This window comes from Zeus faber (assembly GCF_960531495.2).
Source record: "Zeus faber genome assembly, chromosome: 17".
NCBI classification, from domain to species: Eukaryota; Metazoa; Chordata; class Actinopteri; order Zeiformes; family Zeidae; genus Zeus; species Zeus faber.
Window position 1 is genome coordinate 15,629,093 of NC_137204.1, and position 25,000 is coordinate 15,654,092.

Consider the following 25,000-nt stretch of genomic DNA (forward strand, 5'->3'; position numbering starts at 1 on the left):
CATAGTAACTCCCCACTAATGTAATAACCCACTAATGTAATAAAAACAAAATGCAGTGGATAACCTAATAATTAAGCAAATGAACATTTCCTATTAGAGTTATAAAAGTTACCACCCACTAACATAATCACCCCGCCCCCCAGTTAATATATTCATTTTTACATTAATGGGTTTTATTACATAAAACAGAAAGGTTTTCAAATGTCATAAATATTATAATTAAACCACCTGTCTTGGCAGAGACAGTTTTATTTCAAAGCAGGTTTATCGTCGTACTAATGTGCGTCGTACATTCTTACACGTACGTAGCGCCACATGGTTGAAACCTCCATACGTGTATAGACATGTAACTAAAGTTTGGAAAATAACAGTGAAACTATAATCAAAATGGTAATTATTGTACAGTCTCTAACTTGTAAATGAAATAATATTTAAGTTTAACAAGTAACCCCCCCCCCACTCCCGGCACCTCTTGAAGGACACGATGCGGGTCCCCGTACCCCACGTTGAGCACCGTCGGCTCATACCCTCTGACAGACACCTAGATGGACCCCCTGCGCGGGCCGGTGTTGGGTGTTTGATTGGGGATGATCGGTCCGCCGCGGCGGGGCGACGGGAGCCCGACTCGCCTAATGAAATTAGAGACTCTGTTTGCGAGGCAGCGTCGGAGTGATTACGAAAGATAATGACCAAATGTAATGTCATGTTTTGTAATCGGAACGCGCGTGTTGTCGGAACAAGGGCCCGTGGAGCCATACGTCTCGGAAGCCTCGGGGGTGGGGCAGGGTTGGGGTTAGTCCATGAGCGTCGGTAGATCGAGTTTGAGTGCGAAAAAAAACCCCGCGATCAAAAGGTGTGTTCCGTCGTTCATTTCTGCCCTGGCGCCGTCGTGTTCAGCTCCAGTCCAACCCGACAAACAGACAGACAGATAATTTCCGAGTTCCTTGGGGCGAGTATTAAAAGGGTTTAGGGGACAGGACACCCGGGGAATTCACGCATTATAACCCTCGAGTTTAATGGCGCACTAACACCGTGCGAGGATTATTCCTAAATTCTGGATTCCGCTCCACGGGCTTTTTCGATTGCAAAATGTCACAATAGACACGAATAAGCAAAAAAAATTGCGAAAGGGCCACGACTAGTCAGGGCTCGCCAGGCGGTCCTGCTTTTCTACCTGTTGCCTTTTGAAGTTTTTGAGAACATACCTTTGAATTGACAGGTTGCTCCGGTCGGTTGGATCTTGATGGTTTTTTGCTGAAGGGTGATCCATCCGCCCGATAAGCTGATGCCAATTGGCAACGCCGCCTTCCTTGATACTTGGAACCATAACAGACATAGGTGTGGACTCAAACAAAGTTATATTATCTTGTGAATGAGGCTGCCCGGGCATGCTGGGTAATGGCGAGTAATCGTACTCAAAATCATTAACTTTAATCTTTTCTTCGGTTAGATGTGGTTTGACGACGTTGGTGGGAAGTTATTACCTTCCCAGTCTTAAGGGTAAAAATGAAAACTTGAGGGAACGGGGAATTTGGGTTGAGGTTGGCACGCTGTCTCGTGCCGTAAAAACTACAAAACATGAATTCTCCGAAGCAGGTTTGATTTGATGCCATTGTCTGTTGGCGCGTCCGAACAGTACAAAAGCCAGGTTTTACCCAACGCATTGAACCGCAGTTTCGCCGGGACTGCATCCGCTTGCGTGGCTCGCCCAGTCACGAAATACGGCGTTATTACTGGATGCAGTGTTGTGCCAGCTGAGCGTCCAGCACTGAGCCTTGTGGAGGTACAAAGCCACTGAATCCGTAATGACCACACTGGGGTTGTGACCGTAAGGAGCCGTCAATGGAAATTTCCAACGAAGTTCACGGGTTCTGGGATTCTTAAGGGACTTAACTATGACTGTACACAAAGTGCATATCCCTGCCCTTTCAGAGCCGGAACTATTCAAAAGTAAACAAAAGTCTTCATTGTTCACTCCATCCCTGCTTTTTATCAGCCTCCCCTGGTGTATTTCTTTTCCTTTTTTTTTTCCTTTTCTATCGTGTTTTTTTTTTTTTTTTGTCGGGAAGACAAATGACAATTCCAATGGAAGGTTCCCTTTGAACTACAACCAAAAAAAAAAAAAAAGCTCTTAACCGCAGTGTGTGTGTATGCAAATACCGTAATGTGTACATGTATGCCTAAGTTTGTCTTTTCAGTTTGTGTATTTATATGTTTGAGTGTGTTTCTATTCATGTCTAGGTGTGTGTGTGTGTGTGTGTGTGCGTGCGTGCGCTTGCGTGAGCCCAGCTAGTCACAGCGCGGGGTCTGGAAAGGTGTACTGTGTTAGATTAATTGAGCATGGCAGAATTATGACAGCTGTTTACACTGGGAGCCCTACGAGCATTTTAGCACACCTTTTAGCCTTGAGTGCTCGGGCTGACAGATGGAAGGCTTTTTCCCTTCCACTGTAGTGGAAAGCCTGAAAACGTCATCCACCAAAGGAGTGACCTTGACGCTGAACCCTGCGGTCACTCTTTGAACATTAGGCCATTAGAATATCAAGCTAATGAGTTCATATTGGAGTGTGCATCTCATTAGGAAGCTCTAAAGCTCGAGGTATTTGCGAGAAGTCCATTAGGCCGTCTTTTAAGGCTCAGGTAGCCTAATGAGAGAGTGGGCTTTTATTTTCATAGACTTTGGGGCAAAGGTTTGATGGCCACATTGATAATCATTCCTAATGTTTTTACGCCGTGGAAAGCGGCCACAGTAAGATGATGAAAGATATTTATTATCTTTGACAAGCACTATACGCACTATATTGAGCAACAACAGAGGACACTCCTTTTCCATATGGGTTGGAAAGGCAGAACATAGGTCATTTGTCTTAACTTTGTTTGATGGATATGTAAGGCCGGGAGCCTCACGGTCGGAAAATATGTGCGCCCCCGATGTTAGCCAATGTGAGGAACGTACGTCTGTGTCAGAAGGATTCTGCCCCACCCCCCCCTTCCCAAAATCAACTGTAAACATATGGACTTTCATACGCTGAAAGGTGCCTGAGAGAGGTGTTTTGGAATCTTTGCAAACTTTGACTAAACAGCACACATGCCTTGATACAAGGATTTAGTCACGCACTTGCAGTTCTGTGCACACACACACACACACACACACACACACACACACACACACACACACACACACACATACATACACACACACACACACACACACACACACACACACACAGGCACACACACATGCAAGGACCTACCTGCTCACGCACGCTCATGCATACACAAACAACTTGTGCCTACACACACACACACACACACACACACACACACACACACACACACACACACACACACACACACACACTCCCCCACCAGCGCTAAACAAACAAACAGTTAGCATTCAGAGATCCCCTAAGAAGTGAAAACACATTACCATGCTGAAGCTGACATATAAGCTCCAAGTGAAACAGGAAAAAAAAGTGTTTTGGTTCCTCTAGAAAAACAAGGCATTTGCAGAAAACCCGGAGCCTTTTCTGGCGACCCCGCCGGTGCGGGACATTTACACTAAAATACATAAAATGCAGTTCATGTTGATGATTCTCTTACGTGAAAGTCTTTGGGGTCTCCCTCAGCTAAACATGCACTTCAGCCCAACATCCAGGATCTGAGTTGTTTCAGTTAATAGTGTGTATATCACAGTGGAGAATTTCAGAATGGATACTGTAGGTAAGTCTTTTTAATGATAGTACCTTAGAAATGCGCTGACTCGTGTCCTTTTTCTCCACCAGGTCTTTACGACAAATGCTTCTATGCCTCCAGTGACCGAGGCTGGCTGCTCGGTATCCAAGCAGTCGGCGAACAAGGCAACCGGGACCCCCGCTTCTTTTTCTCCCTTAAAACTGACCGTGCCCACAAAGTGACCTCCATCCACTCCAACGCCCGCTACACACCCAACCAATGGGCGCACTTGGCGGTCACGTACGACGGCGTCTACATGAAGCTGTTCGTCAACGGCGCCCAAGTGGGCGTCAGTCGGGAGCAGTCGGGTGACGTTTTCAGTCACTTGACAAAAAAGTGCAAAGTGCTAATGATCGGCGGGAATGCATTAAATCACAACTACAGGGGTGCCGTGGAAAGGGTCGGTCTGTGGAGGCAAGCCAGAGGGCATTGGCAGATAATTAGGGACATGCGAGGACACGAGGACCCCCAGGACGCCCTTCAACTCGTCATCCGGGAAACTTTTGAGCACCCGGGCCGAAAGTGGCTGACGGTGAAAGACGGCAACTTTCCCCAGCCGGAGCACGGGAGCGGCGGACGGCTGGGGTTTGTGGGCGGTCTCGGAAACGGGGCCGGAAGCGGCGAGGGGTTCTTGGACACCACACTGGAACCCCCCGCCTGCGGTCAGACCGTCTGCGACAACGTCGACGTCGTGAAGAATTACAATCACCTCTGGACTTTCCGCCGACCAAAGACGGTGCGTTATCGCGTCATCAACATTTGGGATGACGCGCAAAAGAGGCCTACTGTGTTCGACCACCAGATCAGCCTGCAGCACCAGCAGCTTAATGACGCCTTCAGCCCGTACAACATCACCTGGGAGCTCAGCGTTCACAACGTCACCAACTCCTCCCTCCGCAACAGATTGATCTTGGCCAACTGTGACATCAGCAAAGTCGGAGACGACGCGTGCGATCCGGAGTGCAACCACCCGCTGACGGGGTTCGACGCGGGCGACTGCATGTCCGGCCACCGGAGCCGCTGCCCCGAGTACAAGCAGGGAAACGGGGTGTGCGACCCTGAATGTAACTGGGAAAACTTCTTCTACGATCTGGGCGACTGCTGCAACCCCAACGTGACCGACGTGACCAAGACGTGCTTCAACCGCTCCTCTCCACACAAGTAAGATTGCTCGATTCGTTCCTGTTTCATATTCTGTTTGTACTTCATGGAAAATAAGTGATTGCTTATACACTTTGCGTGTTTCGAAGTATTCACTATCGAGCGGGGAAACTGCCTGGTAAAATCGAAACATGTCTCGCGTGAGGCCAACGCCGACACATCTTTCCACTCTGATGTCACCAAGAGAGGTTTAGATATCTAGTCGTGCCGTGTCCTGACCGGTTGAGCAGAGGCTGAGTGTAACTCATCCCCCAGCCTGCGAGTCCCGCCGGGGATCCCTTTGGGCCGGCGTCCAACTCGGCCTCAGTGTGGTTGACACATGGTTAAAACAGTGTTTCACACATTGGCATCGCTAAGGAAAAAAGGGGGGGCTCGGAATATCTTGTTTGCTTTCGTTTTTTTTTTCATCCACGCCCACTTTAATTTGTCTGACAGTGTTTGAAATGGATTGAAACCGGAATTTGATTAGTTTGCCTTTGGCGATAGGTAGACAATTTCGGGGGTCCTTGTGGTTAAGACATAGTATTGGCCAAAACTCGGATAGCTGTTATTTTTGGACAAATCGAAGAAATGATGGAAAAAGCAGTTACTGTAGAAAAAAAATACGTCTCCGGGGAATATTGTGTTTCTGAAGCATCCAAAATCGAAGAAACAAGGCTGTTTTTCGAACACGGCCGAGCTGGAAGACCGGTCCGCCGCCGCCGCCGCCGCCGTCTGATTTATGCAAACGGCCGCCGTACGACTGAATAAGGTGATATCAGAGAGAGGAGCAGGTGGTTTTACCATCGCTCTCAGCTCCCACCTCTTCGGTCCAGGCAGCATCACAACTTTGGGCCAAAACCGCTTAACTTCAATATCAGCTACCGGCACAAATATGCGCCTGCAATGTCTTTAACATCCTGCAGACTTGTAACAGAAAGAGAGAGAAAAAGGCCGGAAAGAGAGGGTGAGATAGCGGGGTGGTGCGCAAGAATTGAACACAGGAGGTGATTTTAAAGCCTGAAAGGAGAGATTGAAGCTCTGCTTAATGGTTGCTTGTTTTGCTTTGATTATGGTATGTCTGGAGAGACTTGCAGAGGGTTGCACTCCAAACATTTCAACATTCTGTCTCAATTATAGCGTTTTGAATGAACTATGCACCGCATATGCAAGGAAACCGCGCTGTGAGGTCCTGCATTTGTTTTTGCAGTTTTTGTGCCTGGACGATATGGCCAAAAATCTTATCACGATATGTTTTTTTTATACTGATCGATGTCGATAATTATTAATTATTAATTACAGTATATATGTATTATTATTATTATTATTATTATTATTATTATTATTATTATTATTATTATTGTTATTATTATTATTATTAATAATAATAATAATAATAATAATAATAATAATAATAATGCTCAATTTACAGTTTTAAGTCCATTCTCATGGCTTTACGTTAAACACACAAATAAAATAAAAAACACGTGAACAAAAAAGAGAGATAAATTAAATAAATAATAAATAATGTATAAATATATATATGATATACATTTAAATATATCATATAATCATCATTGTCGTCTGAGAACAGTCCGAAGAGTTCCTGAATCTGAGCTCTGTGATTAAACGCGGGCACGTTTGAAACGCACCGAGGGACCCTCTCCGACCGAGTCCCGCCGCCTCAGCTCCGGGGGGCCTCGTCCCCGCTGTGCGCTGCCGGGCCGGAGAGCGCCGCGGCCGGGGAGAGAGCGGAGGAAGCGCCGACGCTCCTGCTGTACGATTGGCTGTTCGTGTCACATGTTTGTCACAGTCCTATTTTTTTTATGGATAGCCTTTTATTAATAAAGAAAAACTAGGATAAAATTGTATTTACAAAACTGAATTTAGTCTTAGTCCCAGCGTTCAGCCATGTTCATTTGCAATGATAGTCCCGAAGACAGCTCTTTTCCTCTGCAAAGCAACGACGAACATTACCCTCGCTGCATAACGTGTTGCTGTATCCAGTTATTGCAGCCTCGTCTCTTCGTCTTCACTGGGAAATGTGCGATTAGGTGCTTGTGTACATCCAGTCGGGGGGGGGGGGGTACAGAAGACCTCTTGGGACCCTGTTTGGTTGGACTCCCATCACCTGAGGATGGGCTCTTCCCAGCATTCAAAGGGCTCCTTGATGTCACCGTCTGTGTTACTGGGCCCCCCCGTTGCCCGAGGACGGTCGTCCTCTCTTTGGCGCAGAGTTGAGAGTCGGGTTCACCTGAATTGATTAGAACAGAATCAATTAAGATACATGTCAAAAATACATTGACGTACAAGTCAAAAATATTATAAACCAGACTTTCCGAGAACTCTTGAGAGCTTTGCAGTCCCGCTGGTAGAGGAGCCGGGCGTAGATCACAGCGAGGGATAATGGTGCGCCAGAAGATGTAGGGGTTTCATGGGGAACTTGTATTTGGCTGCAAATGAGTCCAGCAAATCCACGGCCCCCGTGTATTTGTTGTAGGAGCCCACAACGTAAGGCCTCTCAACTTCGACGTAGGCTTTGGTGGCTTTGGTGCACAGGTTCTGGTCCGAGGCAAAGGAGCCCACACGAGCCCGACCGCCCTGCTGTCGCACCACTCGACAGCGCAGGTGGCGCGGTTCCCCTCCACGCCGATATCAACGCTTCAACCTCCCCTGTTTCTTCAAGCTCTTCAAGACGAGAGCCCTCAAGGTTAGGGGTCGGTTAGGCGCACCCGCCTGGCTGTTTCCGCGCGGTGAATTCCGCGATCAAGGCGCTTAACTACCGATGGGACGCAGGTGAAGTAGTTGTCCGTGTAGTAGATCTTGTAGTTCTGACCTTCTGGAGGTGTGGCGGCAAGCTTCATCACAACCCATCGCCTGACAATCCCAAGTTCAGATTTTGGCTCGCACTTCTCTTTGCTGGTGGCATTTTGAAATGGAAAAAGTTAAAAAATAAAAAAAATAAATGAAAAAGATATGTATAAAGTTCAAGTTCAAGTTCAAGAGATTATTTGTCACATACATATACATACGTTCATACATATATGCAGTGAAATGTCATGACACCCGGTGATTACGCACAATAAGCTCTATAAATACTAAAAAATACCAAAATGTGCGTAATCGACACAAGGTGCTCGCGCAGGCAGCCGCAAGGGGAGGCGCCACAATCGCGATTCTGGGTCCTATAATTATATAATTGAATTAATTGACTGTGTTGTATTAAATATAGATTTAAATCCTCCTAAAAGTAATTTTAAATAGCACAATGTCTGCTTGCTGTGGTAAGTTGCACGATTGAATGGTCTTGGATAAATCGGCCGTAATACATATGAGTATTATATTGTAGTGTATAACCCGCAGGACTAGATAGGGTGGTGGGCCAAATGTTCAGGGTAGAGAGCCAACTATTTTCCAGGCTAAATCATTTCAATGCAAATTAATCCTAATCCTATTTACACATTCCACTAAATTCACACAATACTATCTGGCTAGCCTATTGTGCTCTCTACTGATGGTACTAAAAGGAATACATGCACCCCCCCCAGAACACCCCAGGAACATTCTCACCTGCCCCCCAACAATGCGACAAGCATCCCCCAAAACATTCCAGGACATCCAGAACCTGTTTCCGCCTTATGCAACAAGCAGCTATTTTGGCAAACAAACAAAGGCCAGAAAAAAAGCCCATTTAACTGATAAAAACATTTTAACTGATAAAAGTTTTTTTTTCTAACTGATAAGATACAGAGACAGTTTCAAATACTCCAACCACAAATAATTGATTCATTTACTCAATTCTGGTCTAAACTCAACATTTTCACGGAGGAAACACATTTGTAACTTAGTTGTAGTGAATCATCAAATATATGATATTTTTATTTGTTTTTTTTTCCACATGTGAACATGTGAGAAGTGCGACGCCCCCATGTAATGTGTAAGGTGCACATACCAACCTCACACAGAATCCAGAATTGCAACACAGACACAACAATCGGAATATCAAACTTGATGAATGTACTCCGCAATGTCTAAATATCTATGTGTTTTAGACATTGTAATAATCACAAAAAATAATAAATAAATAAATAAATATATATATATATATATATATATATATATATATATATATATATATATATATATATATATTGGGAATTTTATTTTCTTGAATCTTGACAAATCCAGTCAAATAAAACAAAGAGATGAGCTTGAAGGAATGTTTGCAAGGTTTGAGTTCATGGCCAGATGGTCAGACCTATAAACACATTTACTCTTCAATAGCATTGTGAGGATAAACAATTGGTCTTTATATCAATGTGGGCTTTAAAAAATATATATATATATATTTTTTTTTTATATTTTATGTTTATCATCGATTTTTTTTTTTAGGATAGCTAAAAGGGATGTATGTCATTTTGCAACCCTGGGCCTTACAGGGCGAGGGGCAACCACGCTGTGCAGAAAATAAAGGCCGTGAAAGACTGTTGGTTGTTTCAAGAGTCGTAGCTTAGGTTTGCGTTAAAATGTCAAAAAAGCTTATTTATAAGAATCCCATTTCCCGCATGTTCTGGTATACTGTACATTTAGGTTAAGACCTGTCCCAAACCCGCCCTGTCTACACAACCTACCAACTCTTTTGCTCGAATGTTTTTCGGCAGACTGCCCTGTCGTACGCCGTGAAACTCCCTTGTGATATCTCAACAGATAAATGTTTGTGTTATTGTACTCTGAGACCCACGTTTATTTGTAGAGTTCGGATGTGAGTTTAGCACCTCACACGAAGTAGGTCTGAATTTCCACGACATGGGTCCGTCGCATTCTGTTAAAACGAGGAGCGTTCCTGAGTGCTCTTGAAGGGCATTTTCAATATACAGTATGCCACATGTTCACGTAGATGTTTTAATGGATAGGGCAAGTGACTCGTGTTCTATTCACCAAAAAACATCCCCCTCTTTATTGGCGCGTATTTAATGCATTTTGGATGTTTGTTTGAAAAGCCATTTTCGACTCGCCTCGAGAATATCCGCGATATCCACGCCACTTGACGGGAAGGCTGCCTCTCGAGGCACGCACTGGGCGATGGGAAACTGTCTCGAAATTGGGGGGCGCCGATCCTCCATCACAGGGGTGTAGTTCCAGTCGTGAGAGAGCGGCTCTTGGCAGCGAGCGGCGGCGGCGGCGGCGGCGGCGGCCACTTGCGACGACGCATCTCCTCCGGAGCCTGTGCCCACCTCTGGAAGGGGGCAGGGGGACGGAGGGGTGGGGTGTGTGGTGGTTACTTGTGGGAGACAGCTGTAGAGTAGGAATGGAGAGTGTGCGAACGTAGTAATACAGCCGGAGATGAATGATGGGTTTAGGGGCCGGGGTGTTGACCGACTCGATGACAGGCGAGCCAAGGGGGCCCCTCCGATTTAAAACTGCTTGGCCGCGGTGCCTTCATTGTCATGCCAACTCACGCAGCATTCACCCCAAGCCGCCCCAGACATATGTATACGAGGCAAATTTATTGGCTTATGTGAATTACGGGTGCAAATGGATGAAGTCATGATCTCCCATTCAAAACGTATCAGACATAGAAGCATTAACGCGGCGGTTCCCTGCGCGTCCCCACAACAGACGCCCCCCCGCAAGGATGTCGGCGCTTGACTTCAGGTCGTCTTCTTTCCGCATGCACAATCTCTCTCTCTCTCTCTCTCTCTCGCTCATCCTGAACTATCCATATCTCTCCCTCCCTCTTACTTCACAAGTCATTTAAAGTATTTTTTTTTTTTTTTTTGTTTTTGTTTTTCGTTTTTTTCCCCCAGGGACATTGCTGAAAAGTGGCGAGTTTAAATGCATGGAAAAACCGTGTCCTTCCCAAGTGGCTCAACTCCGCCTCTGAAATATGGATGACGAGAAGCGGGGAGAGGGGTACAAGTTTCTACGGGACCGGGAGTTGAACAGAGAGAGAGAGAGAGAGAGAGGTTTGGGGTGGTGGGGTGCCCACGGGGGTGAAGGGTTATTGACGAAAGGGGCGACAAACAGGCAGACATTTTCGCATTTTGACATCGCGATAGAGACGCAATTGGCGAATAATATTCAAAGTAGCATGAATATTGAAAACGAGTGGGGTATGTTTTTAGTGAGTGGACAAGCAGTTTGACCAGTAACTTAAGCTTTAACATTGCACACACACATACTGTACATTCATACTTACGTCTATAAAATCAGGGTTTTGCTTTAAAAATTGTTTTATTAAATGCATCTATTCAAAAATACTATAACTTCCATTCATATTTTAATAACATCCATTGATATTTTCCTCCTCAGGCCAGTTATTGTCGCCTGTATCTAGCGCTGACTTACTCGATTCTCCGAATCAAACCCCCTGACCCCTTCCTCTCCTCGTGGAGGTCCAAAAAAGATGGACAAATATTTTCTGAGGAAATAATGAAATTCCTGAAATTATTAGGAAGAAGGACCTTCTATCATCTGTTCTGTTTTTTGTTTTTTTTTGTTTTGCTTTGCCACCCCCCCCCCGCCCCCCCCCCCCTCCTTAAACCTGCCCCCGGCACGTGCCCCGGTTTGCTCCCTCGTCGGCTCCGTCCGAGCGTTTGCTCCGCTGACCGCTTGATTCGAAACATGCCAGCGTTGCGGGGGGAACGGGGGGGGGGCTGCCTCCCCCCCGAGGAATCCCCTTATCTGCTTTGTGATCGATGGCCGGAAGACTCTGGCCGACGACGGCCGGGAGGACGTTAAAAAAAACAACATTTGAAACGCCAACGTAATCGTTCGGTTCTTGAGACTCCAAATCGCATTAGCTGTTGTGAGTATCACCGTGGCTGTTGGGTTGGTAACCCTCGCCGTGGACCAACATCTCGCTCGGCTCCTTTTACGCCGCTTCCTCGCCGTCTTGACTTTCTGACCGCCTACTTTGTCAAATTGTTGCCGAAATGAGTCGTCTTTTTAGCGGTAACTGGTCCGATGGACCGCGGCTATAAATGCCAAAGCAGACTTCTGGGCTTTGCTCTCTTTTTCGGTCGATGGGTGGATGATGTTTGACGGTAACGCCGCCAACCCTGGGCATTTTTCGACCGGCGCCTATAGAGCGTCTCGCACTTTGCGCTCCCGAAACACAGCCGGCACCGTACCCTCCGTATCCCAGACAAGTTCAAGTTTCAATGTTGTTGGACAGAATCGGACACAAACATACAGCGCGCGACGCGGTCTAAACATCCTCAAGGTTTCCGATTTCTGATACTCTATACGCTTCCTTTTATTTTTTATTTTTTCTTTTTTATGTTGTTACTATACCGTCTTCGTCGCGTTTTCCCTTCGTGGTGACTGGGACGGGGATGAAGTAACGCTTTGAACATTGGCAACAGATTGCTCACTGTTCCAAGTGTTGACTGTGCTTGTCAGTACTGTTTGCGGAGACCACCAACCGAGCTCTTATCAAAACAGCTTTTTTTTTTTGATTCCTTAAAAAATGTGAATGACAGTTTCACTGCTTGGAATGTTATTTCGCTGTGTGATTGCAATCAGTACGACTCTTGTCAGTATTCCCAGGGATCGTGACTAAACTTATTATTACAAGCGCTGATACATCAGTAAAAGTCAAAAACAATCCTTGAAGGCTAATGGGCGATTTTCAAATACGTCAGTCTGAATTCCACAAAAAGCATGTCCAATTAGATCCTTCATTTAAAAGAAAAAAATGAAATACAAGAAAAAAGAAAAAAGGTTGGATGGACCGGGTTGTTGGCATGGCTACGGAGGTGGCTTCTTAGAGCCCCGGGGCTGGCGTAGTGGTTGCTGCATACAGAGCGCCCCGACACCTCCCCATCACCCCCCTCGTCTTTGTCATTGCTGGCCATCTTCTTCGCCGTGAGGTTCCCTCTGATCCATAGCTCTAAGTGGCACTGCTGTGTTATTGTACGAGAGGATGAAGCCGCTTCAAGCAGCCAAACGTCTTATAAAGCCAACAAACTGTCATGCGTGCTCTTATTATGGGTGTATTTCACATACACACACTGGACACACCTTGAACAATGGGCTCTATATAAGCAAGGTCGTGAGTAGAATGATTGCCTTCGTATTGGTATTTTTGCACTGGCTTGGTTTGGATCCCCGAGGCTCGGCCGAGGCCGTGATCAATCAGTCTTGTCGTGCCATCGAAAATATTCTGGATTTTTATTTTATTTTATTTTTTTTTACCTCAGACAGCCTTCACCCCCCGCAACCTTAAACAATCTAATCTCCAAATACCTCCAAAACGAACATGATCTGTCTTCTGTCCCTATTCTGAAACTACTGTATTCATTTAACACACTTATTGGACCCCCCCTCCCCCCTTCCCTTCCATTGTTCAGAGCCTATTTGGACGTGAAGGAATTGAAAGAGATCCTGAATTTGGACGGCTCGACTCACCTTAACGTCTTCTTTGCCAATTCCTCTGATGAAGACCTGGCTGGAGTCGCCACTTGGCCGTGGGACAAAGAGGCCCTGACACATTTGGGTAAAAGGCAAAGCACACGTGCACGCACACACACACACACACATACGGCGTGCGCATATGAACATGTTTGCGTGCACACGCCGCTTCATTGGCAGCCGAGACTGTTGATTATGAGTAATCACAGTTCAAGCCCCAAGCAGTTTTTGTCTTTAACAGTAAGGGAGGTGATAATGAAGCTGAGTAGGCCCATGAATAATGCATTGTCTGAATCCTACTCCAGTTTGACACTTATTTTACACTACGCGATGAAGTGTTTTGCGCACAAACATGACTACTTGTAAGATACATCATGTGCTATTGTGCGTGCGTGTGTGTGTGTGTGTGTGTGTGTGTGCGTGCGTGCGCGTTCGTCCGTCAGGCGGCATTGTTCTCAACCCTTCCTTCTACGGCACATTCGGCCACACCGACACGATGGTCCACGAGATCGGCCACAGTCTCGGCCTGTACCACGTGTTCCGCGGCATCTCGGAGATCGAGTCCTGCAACGACGCCTGCCTGGAGACGGAGCCCTCGCTGGAGACGGGAGATCTGTGCGCCGACACCAACCCCACGCCCAAGTACAAAGGCTGCCACGACCCCGAGCCGGGCAACGAGACCTGCGGCTGCCGACACTTCACGCACACCCCGTTCAACAACTACATGAGCTATGCGGGTGAGGCTAAACCTGCAGGCACGCGCGTCGATCCACCCAAAAAAGTCATTTTCGTCTCGCCCTTTGACTTCCTCAGAGGGCGGCCACACCGAGACAGGTGTGAAATCTCGGATGCTCATTTCATCCCAAAACCGCAGTGCTGGAGCTAATTGCTTCGCACCACTCGAATTCCCCTTCCAGAATGGCGTCATACTGTTTACACCGTCTATTTGTTGTTCTAATCAAACGCTACCCTAGATTGCGTTAAAATAAGTGCAGACTGCGACAGCTTTGTCGCGCCCATGTTTCATGTTGTGTCCGTCCATCTGCATGTAACTCCGCCGTGTAATCCGATAAAGACAACGAGCGCGCATCCCCCCACCCCGTCCCCTTTTTTCCCCCCCGTGCGATTACCTAACCCCGGCGCCGCTCCCTCACACAGCAGTTCAAATCGCGCTTTTGCTTTTCCTCAGATGACGCCTGCACCGACTCCTTCACGCTGAACCAGGTGGCCAGGATGCACTGCTACCTGGATCTGGTCTACCAGACCTGGCAACCCACGTCCAAGCCGCCCCCCGTGCCCCTGGCGCCCCAGGTGGTGGAGCAGCACCACAACGGCGTCACCCTGGAGTGGTTTCCGCCCGTCTCCGGACATTTCTATGAAAGGTGAAATGAGCCGGATAAGGTGATAATGAAAGCTCGAAAATTCCAGCGAGAAAGCCCCTCGAAATTGATCCGGGGATTGATTGCGACCCCCTGCTGTGAGAACCGCGAGATGATATTTCCTCCCCCAGCGGTTTTGGCGCAGACAGAATAAGAAAAAAAAAAAAAAAAGAACTAAAAGGGAAAGACTTGGTTAGTATAACCACCCTGCTTGCACGATGGATGGTTCTCATCCGTATATTTCAGGAGTGTAAGATAAAATAAGTTAAGATTAGATACGATTCGATTCATTGCAGGGAGACCTTCAGGATTTACAGCAGCGGAGTGGAGGACAAATAGAATAAAATCAAATAAAGTATTTGGGCTGTATCTAAGTTGGCTGCTGTGTCTGTCTGTTGGTTTCCTAGAGAATTGGGATCAGTGTGTAATAAATGCACCGAGGGGAGGGTTCTGCTGCAGTACGCCTCCAACTCCTCCTCCCCGCGACCCTGCGCTCCGTCCGGACACTGGTCCCCCCGCGAGGCCGAAGGTAAGACCCCCCCCCCCGCGGCTTCGTCTTTAAAATTTGTTGACATGTTTTCTTTCACGGTGCAATGGTATTTGTTCACCGCCGGCGTAGGCATCTCACTCAGTGCCTTCGGTACCCGACCCCTCCGAGTGATAGTATTTCAAATCCATGAGCACTCGATGCCATTAAGGTTTCGGATTTCTTGTTTATCTGAGTCAGAACTGGTGCTTGTACATACTTGAAATATTTAAATAGTTTGGTGCACGGCTCAGCCCTCAAGTATTGCAGTGACTCATTGGACTCAAGACTCTGGACATGGGTTGTGGGACCACATGACCACATGGAAGGAACATGGAAGCTTTTGGAGGATGGCATCATCGTGCTGTTGGTACCGCAATTCCCAAACGGTGGCTGAGGAGCAAAATAATTCTTAGATCGTTGCCGCAATGCCGTCTCCCAGTTCCCCAAAAAATTCTCCACGTCTTAGCTTTGTTGCTTCATCTGCATCAGAATAACAAAGCACAAATGCAAAATGAGCAAAAAAACATGCATGGAGATTTGTTGGCTTTGTGGGCATCATTGGGAATGGTCTGGATTGCGCCGGGGGGCCAAAGGCAGCCAGCGATACAGTCACAACAACCAGTTAAAAAACTCCAAATTGGAAATCAATACCTTCAATATCACTAATACCATTTTTTATATTTTGATCAGAATTTTTTTTTTTTAATAGCTATAGACTATAGATAGAAAATATTCATTTTATTGGACCTGTTGAATACCTGAGACAAGCCAGCGCAGTGCGCTACATTCATATGAATCAAAGATATGCACACGATTAGATGATGATAATAATAATAAAAAATAAATAAAATAAAAAATAATAATAATAAATATGAAGATTACGATATGTTTTGAATGAAAATAATCGATTGATTGAAAAATCAATGAAAAAATCAGTCAGCTAGTCTATAAATTAATTACAGTAGATAGAAAATATGTTGTTCATATCATATTTTATGTATTTTTTTTATTTTATATCATAGTTTACGTTAGTTTATTTATTTTGGTTCTAGTCCCCCCCATTTACAAGGGCCTCCATCATTCGTTATTATCATGACTAAAAGAAAAAAAAGTTGCATTTTTGAGATGTTTTTGACGACTTAGGCATCACGAATTCAAGCAAATGCTCTGAAAAAAGGCTGCACATTCCAATGCCCGAAGGAGGGAGGGGGCAACAAACAAATAAAAACCTCCCCCGCCAAATTCCTATTTCCACATCGTCGACCGATTAAAATATCTGAATGGATGTTGTTTGAATTCACACTTCCTGCAGCGTGCGTTTGGAGGTCACATATGACCTGTGTACGAAACAATCCGTGAAGACGTGATGGGTCTGGCCGGCGTCCCGCAGCACATGGCTAATAATGAACTCATCATGGCGACGGGCACGAGATCAGACGGAACGCACGACCGCGTCCGTCCGTGCAAGAGCTTGAACGGCGAGAGCACACACACACACACACACACACACGCACACACGCGCGCGCGTGTGTGTGTGTGTGTGTGTGTGTGTGTGTGTGTGTGTGTGTGTGTGTGTGTGTGTGCGTGTGTGTGTGTGCATGTGTCTGTTCTTTTTAGGTAGCATTAAGTCACCGGACCCTGCGTGCGCGTAGACTGTGCACGAGAGGCAAGTCTGGGCTTGTCTGGTGGGCTGCGTCGGAGCCTCCCGCTCCCCCTGCTCGAGGCTCCCACTCCCGTTTCCCCGTCGGCTCCGGCATCACACGACATAACAGCTGCTGCTGCTGCTGCTGCTGCTGCTGCTGCTGCTGCTGCTGCTGCAAATGGGTCCTCTGCAGCGCTGACGTGCCACGTCTTCCGGCAGACGCCCCGATAACGCGTCGCCGACGAGCGTTTTGCCGCGCACAGTGTGTCCGCACACGTGTGTGTGTGTGTGTTTGTGTCTTCATCTATAGGCGCACATGTCTCCTCACCTATAGGTACCTTTTGGAAATGGGGCCGCAGGGCACCGGAAGAGGCGTAAGGCGGAGGGGGTGACGCCGTAAACCCTCGTTTACGATGATCATGTGATTTTTGGCGCAACGGAACGTAGTTGATCCGCAATCGGCACGGGTCACGGATCCACGGTTGGACTCCCATGGGAACTGCGGATTAATTGCAAAATTTGACCATCGCAGTGAAATCCAGTTTTACCGCCGCCGTTACTTTCTAAAGTAATAATTCCATAAATCTCGGTGCAGAGCTGCAGTGGAAAGAAGATAGACAAGACCGATGCGTGCTGTGTTCTACTCTCAAGTGCGATGATCGGTTGAGGCTACGTCGCTCTATGCTGCTGCTACTTTACAACACGATGTGAATGAGCCGCTGCACGTCGTCAGCCGCTCCGCGTCAGCCGCTCCGCCATATTGGAGCGGTTAAGACCTACTACTCAACAAATACCATGTGTATTGAGAGATGCAGACTTCTCGACAAAATCGACCGACTGAGCCGTTGAATTCTGAATCATGAAATTTAGTTTGTTATATACGTGAGAAATTGAACACAGTTCTGCTTTCTTATGGTAATTAAATTCACTTACTGGGGCCGGATCTATTCACAGTTTTTTTCCCCATTCACGACCATGTTTAAAGGAAGAATGCTTTAATTTTTTCTTCTGCTGATCCGAAAAAAATGATTGGATCCCCGACTCAAAACCGTCACACGATCCGAACCAGAAGTTTTGTGATGCGTTGCACCCCTCGTAGACGTATAACAAGGCCAAGTTGTATCACCTGTAGGAAAGGTCTGTCTCTTTTTTGAGATTCGGCTCTACACGAGTGACTGTAGATAGATTTGTTCAATTTTCCGACTCTTCGCTCGACTGATTCAGTCGCTTTGACGAGAGCCAGAACAGTCGGTTCGGCTCTGAGTCGTGAGTGGAATTCGCAAAAGAATCCCCGCAAATTCTGTCAGAATGATTGATATTCGTTGGGATCGCACCTCGTGGATATTTTCGTTTTCGCAAAAATCTTGAGCCGACTCCCGGCTCAGCCTGCGCGTCTGGCCGGCGTAACTCTTTTGGCGGAGCGACTCCCCCCTCCCGAGTCGTTTCAAATGTTTTATTCGCTCAGAACGAATTCTTTGCGAGTCTGCTGTCAAAACCGCTGCATGACCATAAAAAAAAAAAGTGACTTGTTTCAGAGCTCCAGAGGCCTGGGGCTGCGGTTGTCACGTTTGGCGTAACTAAATGAGCTACCTGTTTGGATATTGTGGGGGAATGCTCAGTCTAGTCGGCGTTTAGAGACTTCTTAAGCATCGCAGGGATTTGACTGGAGGCTAATGGGATTTTAATAGCACCAACATACAGTACACGACAGAGGACGGTAGATATTTGTTACACCGAACGTCTGAATACCAACAAAGTTAATACAGGAAAATGGGCATTTTTTTCATTGACTTGACTTTTTCCATTGACTTCTCTTATTTTCAACCCTCTTCCAGTCAGGAAGAGAACACTCTGAAAGCATCTGTCCGTGTGCTTTGGTGAAGCATGCACGCTGCACCCATGACACCTGTTCACTCAGGACCTGTAGTCCGCGTCCTCGCACCACCGGACTGGGAAGCGTTGGCATGGCCGGGGAGAGTCAGAGCTCCCCTCGTAAATCTTTACTGCTCTTTGCCCCAGAGAAATATACTTAGGGAAAAGGGGGGGGGGGGGGGGGGGGGGGATAGAATAAAAAAAACAAAAACAAAAAAAAAAAAACATGAGAAATGAGAACACATGGATTGAGAAGAGGGAGAGGGACATGTGGAATCCACCCAAGATAGTTAAGAGAATTGCATGTGGTTAGTGACATTCACTGGGGAGGATCCTGCTTCTGATTGGAACCAGCAGTGTGCGAGGAGGGATGTAAAATATCCGCATTGTGTTTGCGTGTGCCATTAAATGAATGTGCGACAGCCTGTGCGCGCGCGCATGCGCGCGCGTGTGTGTGTGACTGTGTCTGTGTGTGTCTGTGTGTGTGTCTGTGTGTGGGCGCCTGTTGAGTATAGAAAGATGTGTATATATACACACTTCGTTTTGTCCATGTGAAACCATGCAGGGACTTCCTGAGGGAAGTTTCAACAATAACGTGTGATCACATTTTCTATGTACAGTGGACTTTCTACCTCCATGATGATATTCCTTTGTATACGCGTATGCTGATTAATCAAATTACCGGAGCACTTTGTGTATGTTTCTTGCTGAATGTGTGTGTAGGTGTGTGTGTGTATGTGTGTGTTTGTGTGTCTTGGGGCCCAAAGTCTCCATTAATGGTTGTGCCCCAATGGATTAGGTGATTAGGCAACACTGTCTGTCTGTCTGCCGTCCTTTAAAATGGAAAGTTAGTATGGCTGGACAACAGAGGCAACGTCGGCCTCTTTGCTGCCAAATGAGGAGAACTGCGTCTCGGTAAATATGGCAACAAAAAAAACATCGATCGGGATAGAGGAAGGCAGCAGGTCCTAGGCTTTCTACCCATTGACGAAACAATCACACATGTTCACAATCCCGCTGTTGCGACAATGGGACGACTTTCTCCCCCTCACCAATTCCTCGGTAGCCGGTTTGCAAAGCCGCAAACAATTTCAATGCTGGGAAAAATGTAATGTAATGAAATGTAAAAAATCTCACTTTGTCATCTCATCCAGTATTTTGCGTCACGGCATTCTCTAGTTACTAGAACCCCCTTTTTCTTTCTCAATGTCATAGAAAAAAAACAAAACCTACAATAACATTTGAAACAAATGTAGACTTATTCTCTCTCTGTGCCAATAACTCATTAGTAAAATTGCAATTAAATGAGTTTCGACTCGGGCAAAGGTTTTTGGGTTATTCAGTATTTAAAGAGTATTCAAGGCCGATCAAGATATCCCGGTTCGCACGTCGGTGGTCTAGGTTGCAACACACAGCTGTTCTGTTTTGTCCCACAATTCTAACACAAATCATCACAGTATTCATTGGTGTCAGTAACAATATGTCAACTGGTTGTGAAGTTCAAATGTGGCACCAATAACTTTCTGTGTTTTCAAAATCTGACTTTGGCTCCGAGCAGACCTTTTCATTTTTTTTTTTTTTTTTTTTTTTTTGTAGTAGCTGCTGCAGCATAACTGGCGGTATAAGTTACTGCAGTTACTTTTTTTTCCCTCCGTAAACTACGGCAGATAAATCGCTTCCAGTTTGACGGTATTATTGACAGTGTGCTATACATAGAATCTTTAGGTTTCCGACACTAACACAAAATATTTTTAAATTTTTAAGAATCGTTTTCAGAACATCGTTAATCTGGCACTATTCTTCAGTGTATGATATCTGACAAGTTTCTGTCTTGTGTACTGTATGCGTGTGCGTGTGCGTGTGTGCGTGTGTGTGTGTGTGTGTGTGTGTGTGTGTGTGTGTGTGTGTGTGTGTATGTGTGAGGTTGGCGTGTGGGTGAGCTGTGTGATTTCCGACTGTATAAAAAAAAAAAGAAAGTGCAGTAGTGTATGAGAGTGACTTATCGAGTGAGAAACAGAGCCAGGGTCTTCATAGAAAGCAGGATGAGCGTAAGCCTAGACATATCCCTCGGTGTTTATCCCTCCTGCTTGCAGGACTGGGGGCGGGTCAGCGCAGCTCTCCAGAACGGAAAGGCTTCTGATATGGAAGGATTACGACTCGTGGAAGGGTGTTACGCTCGTCCGTCTCCCAGAGCAACTCCTAGTGAGAAATCATGCACGATCGGATGCTTTGACATCTTACAGTTGGTCATGTCACACGCTGTAGCATAATCAGAGGAATAAAAGCTATCTATCTATCTTTTGATGTTTAGTGATGCGGGATCAACATCCTAATATGAAGTCGAAGCATTGGTCAAAGAACCAATGTGACCGTGGGGACACCAAGTCTGTTTGTCATCATCCTGCAGAGAGACAGTCATAGAGGAAGTCATAGGCATAGAGGTATAGAGGTATAGAGGTATAGAGGCATAGAGGTATAGAGGAATAGAGGTATAGAAGCCTAGAGGTATAGAGGTATAAAGGTATAAAGGTATGGAGGTATAAAGGTATAGAGGTATAAAGGTATGGAGGTATAGAGATATAAAGGTATAAAGGTATGGAGGTATAGAGGTATAAAGGTATAGAGGTATAAAGGTATGGAGGTATAGAGGAATAGAGGTATAGAGGCCTAGAGGTATAGAGGTATAAAGGTATAAAGGTATGGAGGTATAGAGGTATAAAGGTATAAAGGTATAGAGGTATAGAGGTATAAAGGTATAAAGGTATGGAGGTATAGAGGTATAAAGGTATGGAGGTGTAGAGGTATAAAGGTATAAAGGTATGGAGGCATAGAGGTATAAAGGTATAGAGGTATAAAGATATAGAGGTGTAGAGGTATAAAGGTATAAAGGTATGGAGGTATAGAGGTATGGAGGTATAGAGGTATAAAGGTATAGAGGTATAGAGGTATAAAGGTATAAAGGTATAGAGGTATAGAGGTATAAAGGTATAAAGGTATAGAGGTATATAGGTATAAAGGTAGAGGAGGTATAAAGGTAGAGGAGGTATAAAGGTATAGAGGTATAAAGGTACAAAGGTATAAAGGTATAGAGGTATAAAAGTATAGCGGTACAGAGGTACAGAGGTGTAGAGGTATAGAGGTATAAAGGTATAAAGGTATGGAGGTATAGCGGTATAAAGGTATGGAGGTGTAGAGGTATAAAGGTATAAAGGTATGGAGGCATAGAGGTATAAAGGTATAGAGGTATAAAGATATAGAGGTGTAGAGGTATAAAGGTATAAAGGTATGGAGGTATAGAGGTATAAAGGTATGGAGGTATAGAGGTATAAAGGTATAGAGGTATAGAGGTATAAAGGTATAAAGGTATAGAGGTATAGAGGTATAAAGGTATAAAGGTATAGAGGTATATAGGTATAAAGGTAGAGGAGGTATAAAGGTAGAGGAGGTATAAAGGTATAGAGGTATAAAGGTATAAAGGTATAGAGGTATAGAGGTATAAAGGTATAGAGGTATATAGGTATAAAGGTAGAGGAGGTATAAAGGTAGAGGAGGTATAAAGGTATAGAGGTATAAAGGTATAAAGGTATAAAGGTATAGAGGTATAAAGGTATGGAGGTATAGAGGTATAAAGGTATAAAGGTATAGAGGTATAGAGGTATAAAGGTATAAAGGTATAGAGGTATATAGGTATAAAGGTAGAGGAGGTATAAAGGTAGAGGAGGTATAAAGGTATAGAGGTATAAAGGTATAAAGGTATAAAGGTATAGAGGTATAAAAGTATAGCGGTACAGAGGTACAGAGGTGTAGAGGTATAGAGGTGTAGAGGTGTACATGTATGGAAAACCTCTACGCCTGCAGAACCTTACAGATCCCACGAAAGGTCCAGTCAGCGTGGTTTCTCAGCGCTGTGCTCCTGCAGTCAGGATTATTCCCACATCGCGCTGAAGAGCCCGGGGCACACAGACACAATGGCCCACATTCAACCTTGCTGCAATTAAGCTGGAATTATGCCCACTGTCCTTCACCCTTTTTTTTTTTTTTTTTTTTTTTTTCCCCTAGAACGACTGTTTTTGTAGACAGGCTAATACCCAGATGGGATTAGCTAATCAACAGAGAAAGCAAGGCTCATATCCAAAGCACAGGTCTGGACGATTCAGCCACCTTGAGGGCCTCTCCGCTGCCTCTGAGGGAATTCTAGGTCAATCGCCTCTGAGCCGGGCTGTTTATGTAGCAAAGAGCAGCTGAAATGAATTTCGCGGGGCAAATGTCCCACTGTAAATATTTGCGGTCTGAGAGAATGAAATTTAAGTATACACACCTCTTTCATGATGCATGTCGCTTTTGTTAACCCCGAGCGCAGGTCTATTTAAAATTTGGCAGATGTTTCGTTTCAAACTATTTTTGCCGTTTTCTTTTTTTTTTTTTTTTTTTTTTCATCTTTACAATCTCAGCCTTATATAATGTCGCCAGCGCTGTACCTCGCGGGCCAGAGAAGCGATCCGACGGATGCGTTTTTTAGACGCGTCTTTACGCTTTACGTCGCTGTCGCCGACACCCCTGTTCGGCCTCCTCTTAAATCTCCGACCGCATTATCCCTTCGCGGGCCGAGCCAGGGCAGGAGAATGGCCTATCATAACAGCTGACATTACAAAATATTTTCAGTGGCAACGGCTCCTTTTTTTCTGAAACTCATTGAAGAACTCACCCCAAAAAACAGGACTACATTAGGATGTAGGTGAACAGAAAAATAAATAAAAATCTTGGAGTATCTAGTATCTAGTATACGCTCTCAACCCACCGCTCTATCGCTCTCTCCATCCATCTACACCCTCCCCACCCCTCCTTTGCCTGAATCTACAGTATCTCTATATCTCCTCTCACCGGCCACACACACACTTACAATAATAAATGTGTTGAGATAATGTGGCTTGGAAACCATATTCAGTCTTCACTTGATTAAACACTGGAATTTTGCGTTGTGCCCAGAAATGAGGTTAGCAAATGGCTTTGTAGGTTGCCAGCTTGGAAATGCACAAAAGGAAATTGACGGAGAACATAGTGTCTGCTGCTCGCTGGCTCCCAAAAGTGCTTGATGAATGTTAGCGTACGTCACTTGGGATAATGCGAGTTAGCTGTGTGTGGACTCCAAATATGGCTGGAGTGTGACTGAGGTTATAATGACTGTGCCGAAGTGAAAGCCCTCGCACGGGGCCCCCTCCGAGAAGGTACACACCTCGGCTCTGGCTTTCCTCTGCGGCGGCGACTGACAATGGACTCTCAGTTTCATGTCCGTCGCGACGCCTCCAGAACTGCGGATACACGAGGGATCACCGGCGTAAATAATTGATCCCCATTCAGAAAACTCAAAAACGCAATTGGCCGTGTGATTCAATGTCAATCTCGTTTTCTGGAGAACTTGCTTAGGAACAATCCGCGGACCCCGTAGCGCGACACATTCGCCAACCACAGCCCTTCTGGTTCACGTTTGTATGCATCTTTGTTGTGACTGGATTGGAAGCTCCCTGATGGGCGACACATTGCGCCTGACAGTGCCGTCTGTTTGACTCCCCCCCCCCCCGCAGGACCACCGGACGTGGAGCAGGCGTGCGAGCCCAGCGTGCGCACCTGGAGTCCCAACGCCGGGATTGAGCAGGGCGCGGTGGGGCTCTCGGAGTGCCCGCTCCAGGGCTGCATGCTCCAGCTGGAGTTCCCCTACCCGCTGGTGCCCGACTCCCTCACGGTGTGGGTCACCTTCTTCATCCCCGAGGAAACGGCTCTGCCCGCCATACACAACATTTTGCTGCTGACCGTCAGCGGCAACAATCTGTCGCTGGGTCCCAGCAACGTCTTCTGCGACACCCCGCTGACCCTGAAGCTGGACGTGGAGGAGGAGGTCTACGGGGTGCAGTTCTTCACCATGGAGCAGCACCTGGAGATCGACGCCACCCTCCTGGCCTCCAAGCCCGACTGTCCGCTGTGCAGGCATTGCCAGCCGCTACGCTACCACCTGCTGCGCCAGCCGGCCTTCACCCACGCCCTGCACGGTCTGGTTTTGAGCCATCCTGTTCGGCAATACACAGACAGGTGAGGGATCTCGGAGGTTTACATGTGCGATGTCTTGTGGGGCTATAGGCTCATACTGACTGTTTGACACATGCTGTGCGAGAAAATGTGCTGTCCTCACCACATTTTTTCAAATATTTTATTTCTCTGTTTCGGGGGGCAGAGGTTGAAGGTTTTATTGCCTTTAACTAGTCCAACTAATTATACTGACCCACTTTGAATTTCA

General features: G+C 46.1%; 1 protein-coding gene across 1 annotated transcript in view; it reads left to right on the top strand.

Moving 5' to 3' along the window:
* The window catches only part of pappaa (pregnancy-associated plasma protein A, pappalysin 1a), a gene marked incomplete at both ends in the record, with an annotated part of 91,827 nt that overhangs the window by 4,552 nt on the left and 62,275 nt on the right, over positions 1-25,000 (top strand). The window contains 6 exons of the mRNA XM_080018471.1: positions 3,785-4,895; positions 13,229-13,374; positions 13,733-14,026; positions 14,479-14,671; positions 15,076-15,197; positions 24,294-24,795. Coding sequence (XP_079874597.1) covers positions 3,785-4,895; positions 13,229-13,374; positions 13,733-14,026; positions 14,479-14,671; positions 15,076-15,197; positions 24,294-24,795 — 2,368 coding nt within the window. The remainder of the gene's footprint in view (positions 1-3,784; positions 4,896-13,228; positions 13,375-13,732; positions 14,027-14,478; positions 14,672-15,075; positions 15,198-24,293; positions 24,796-25,000) is intronic.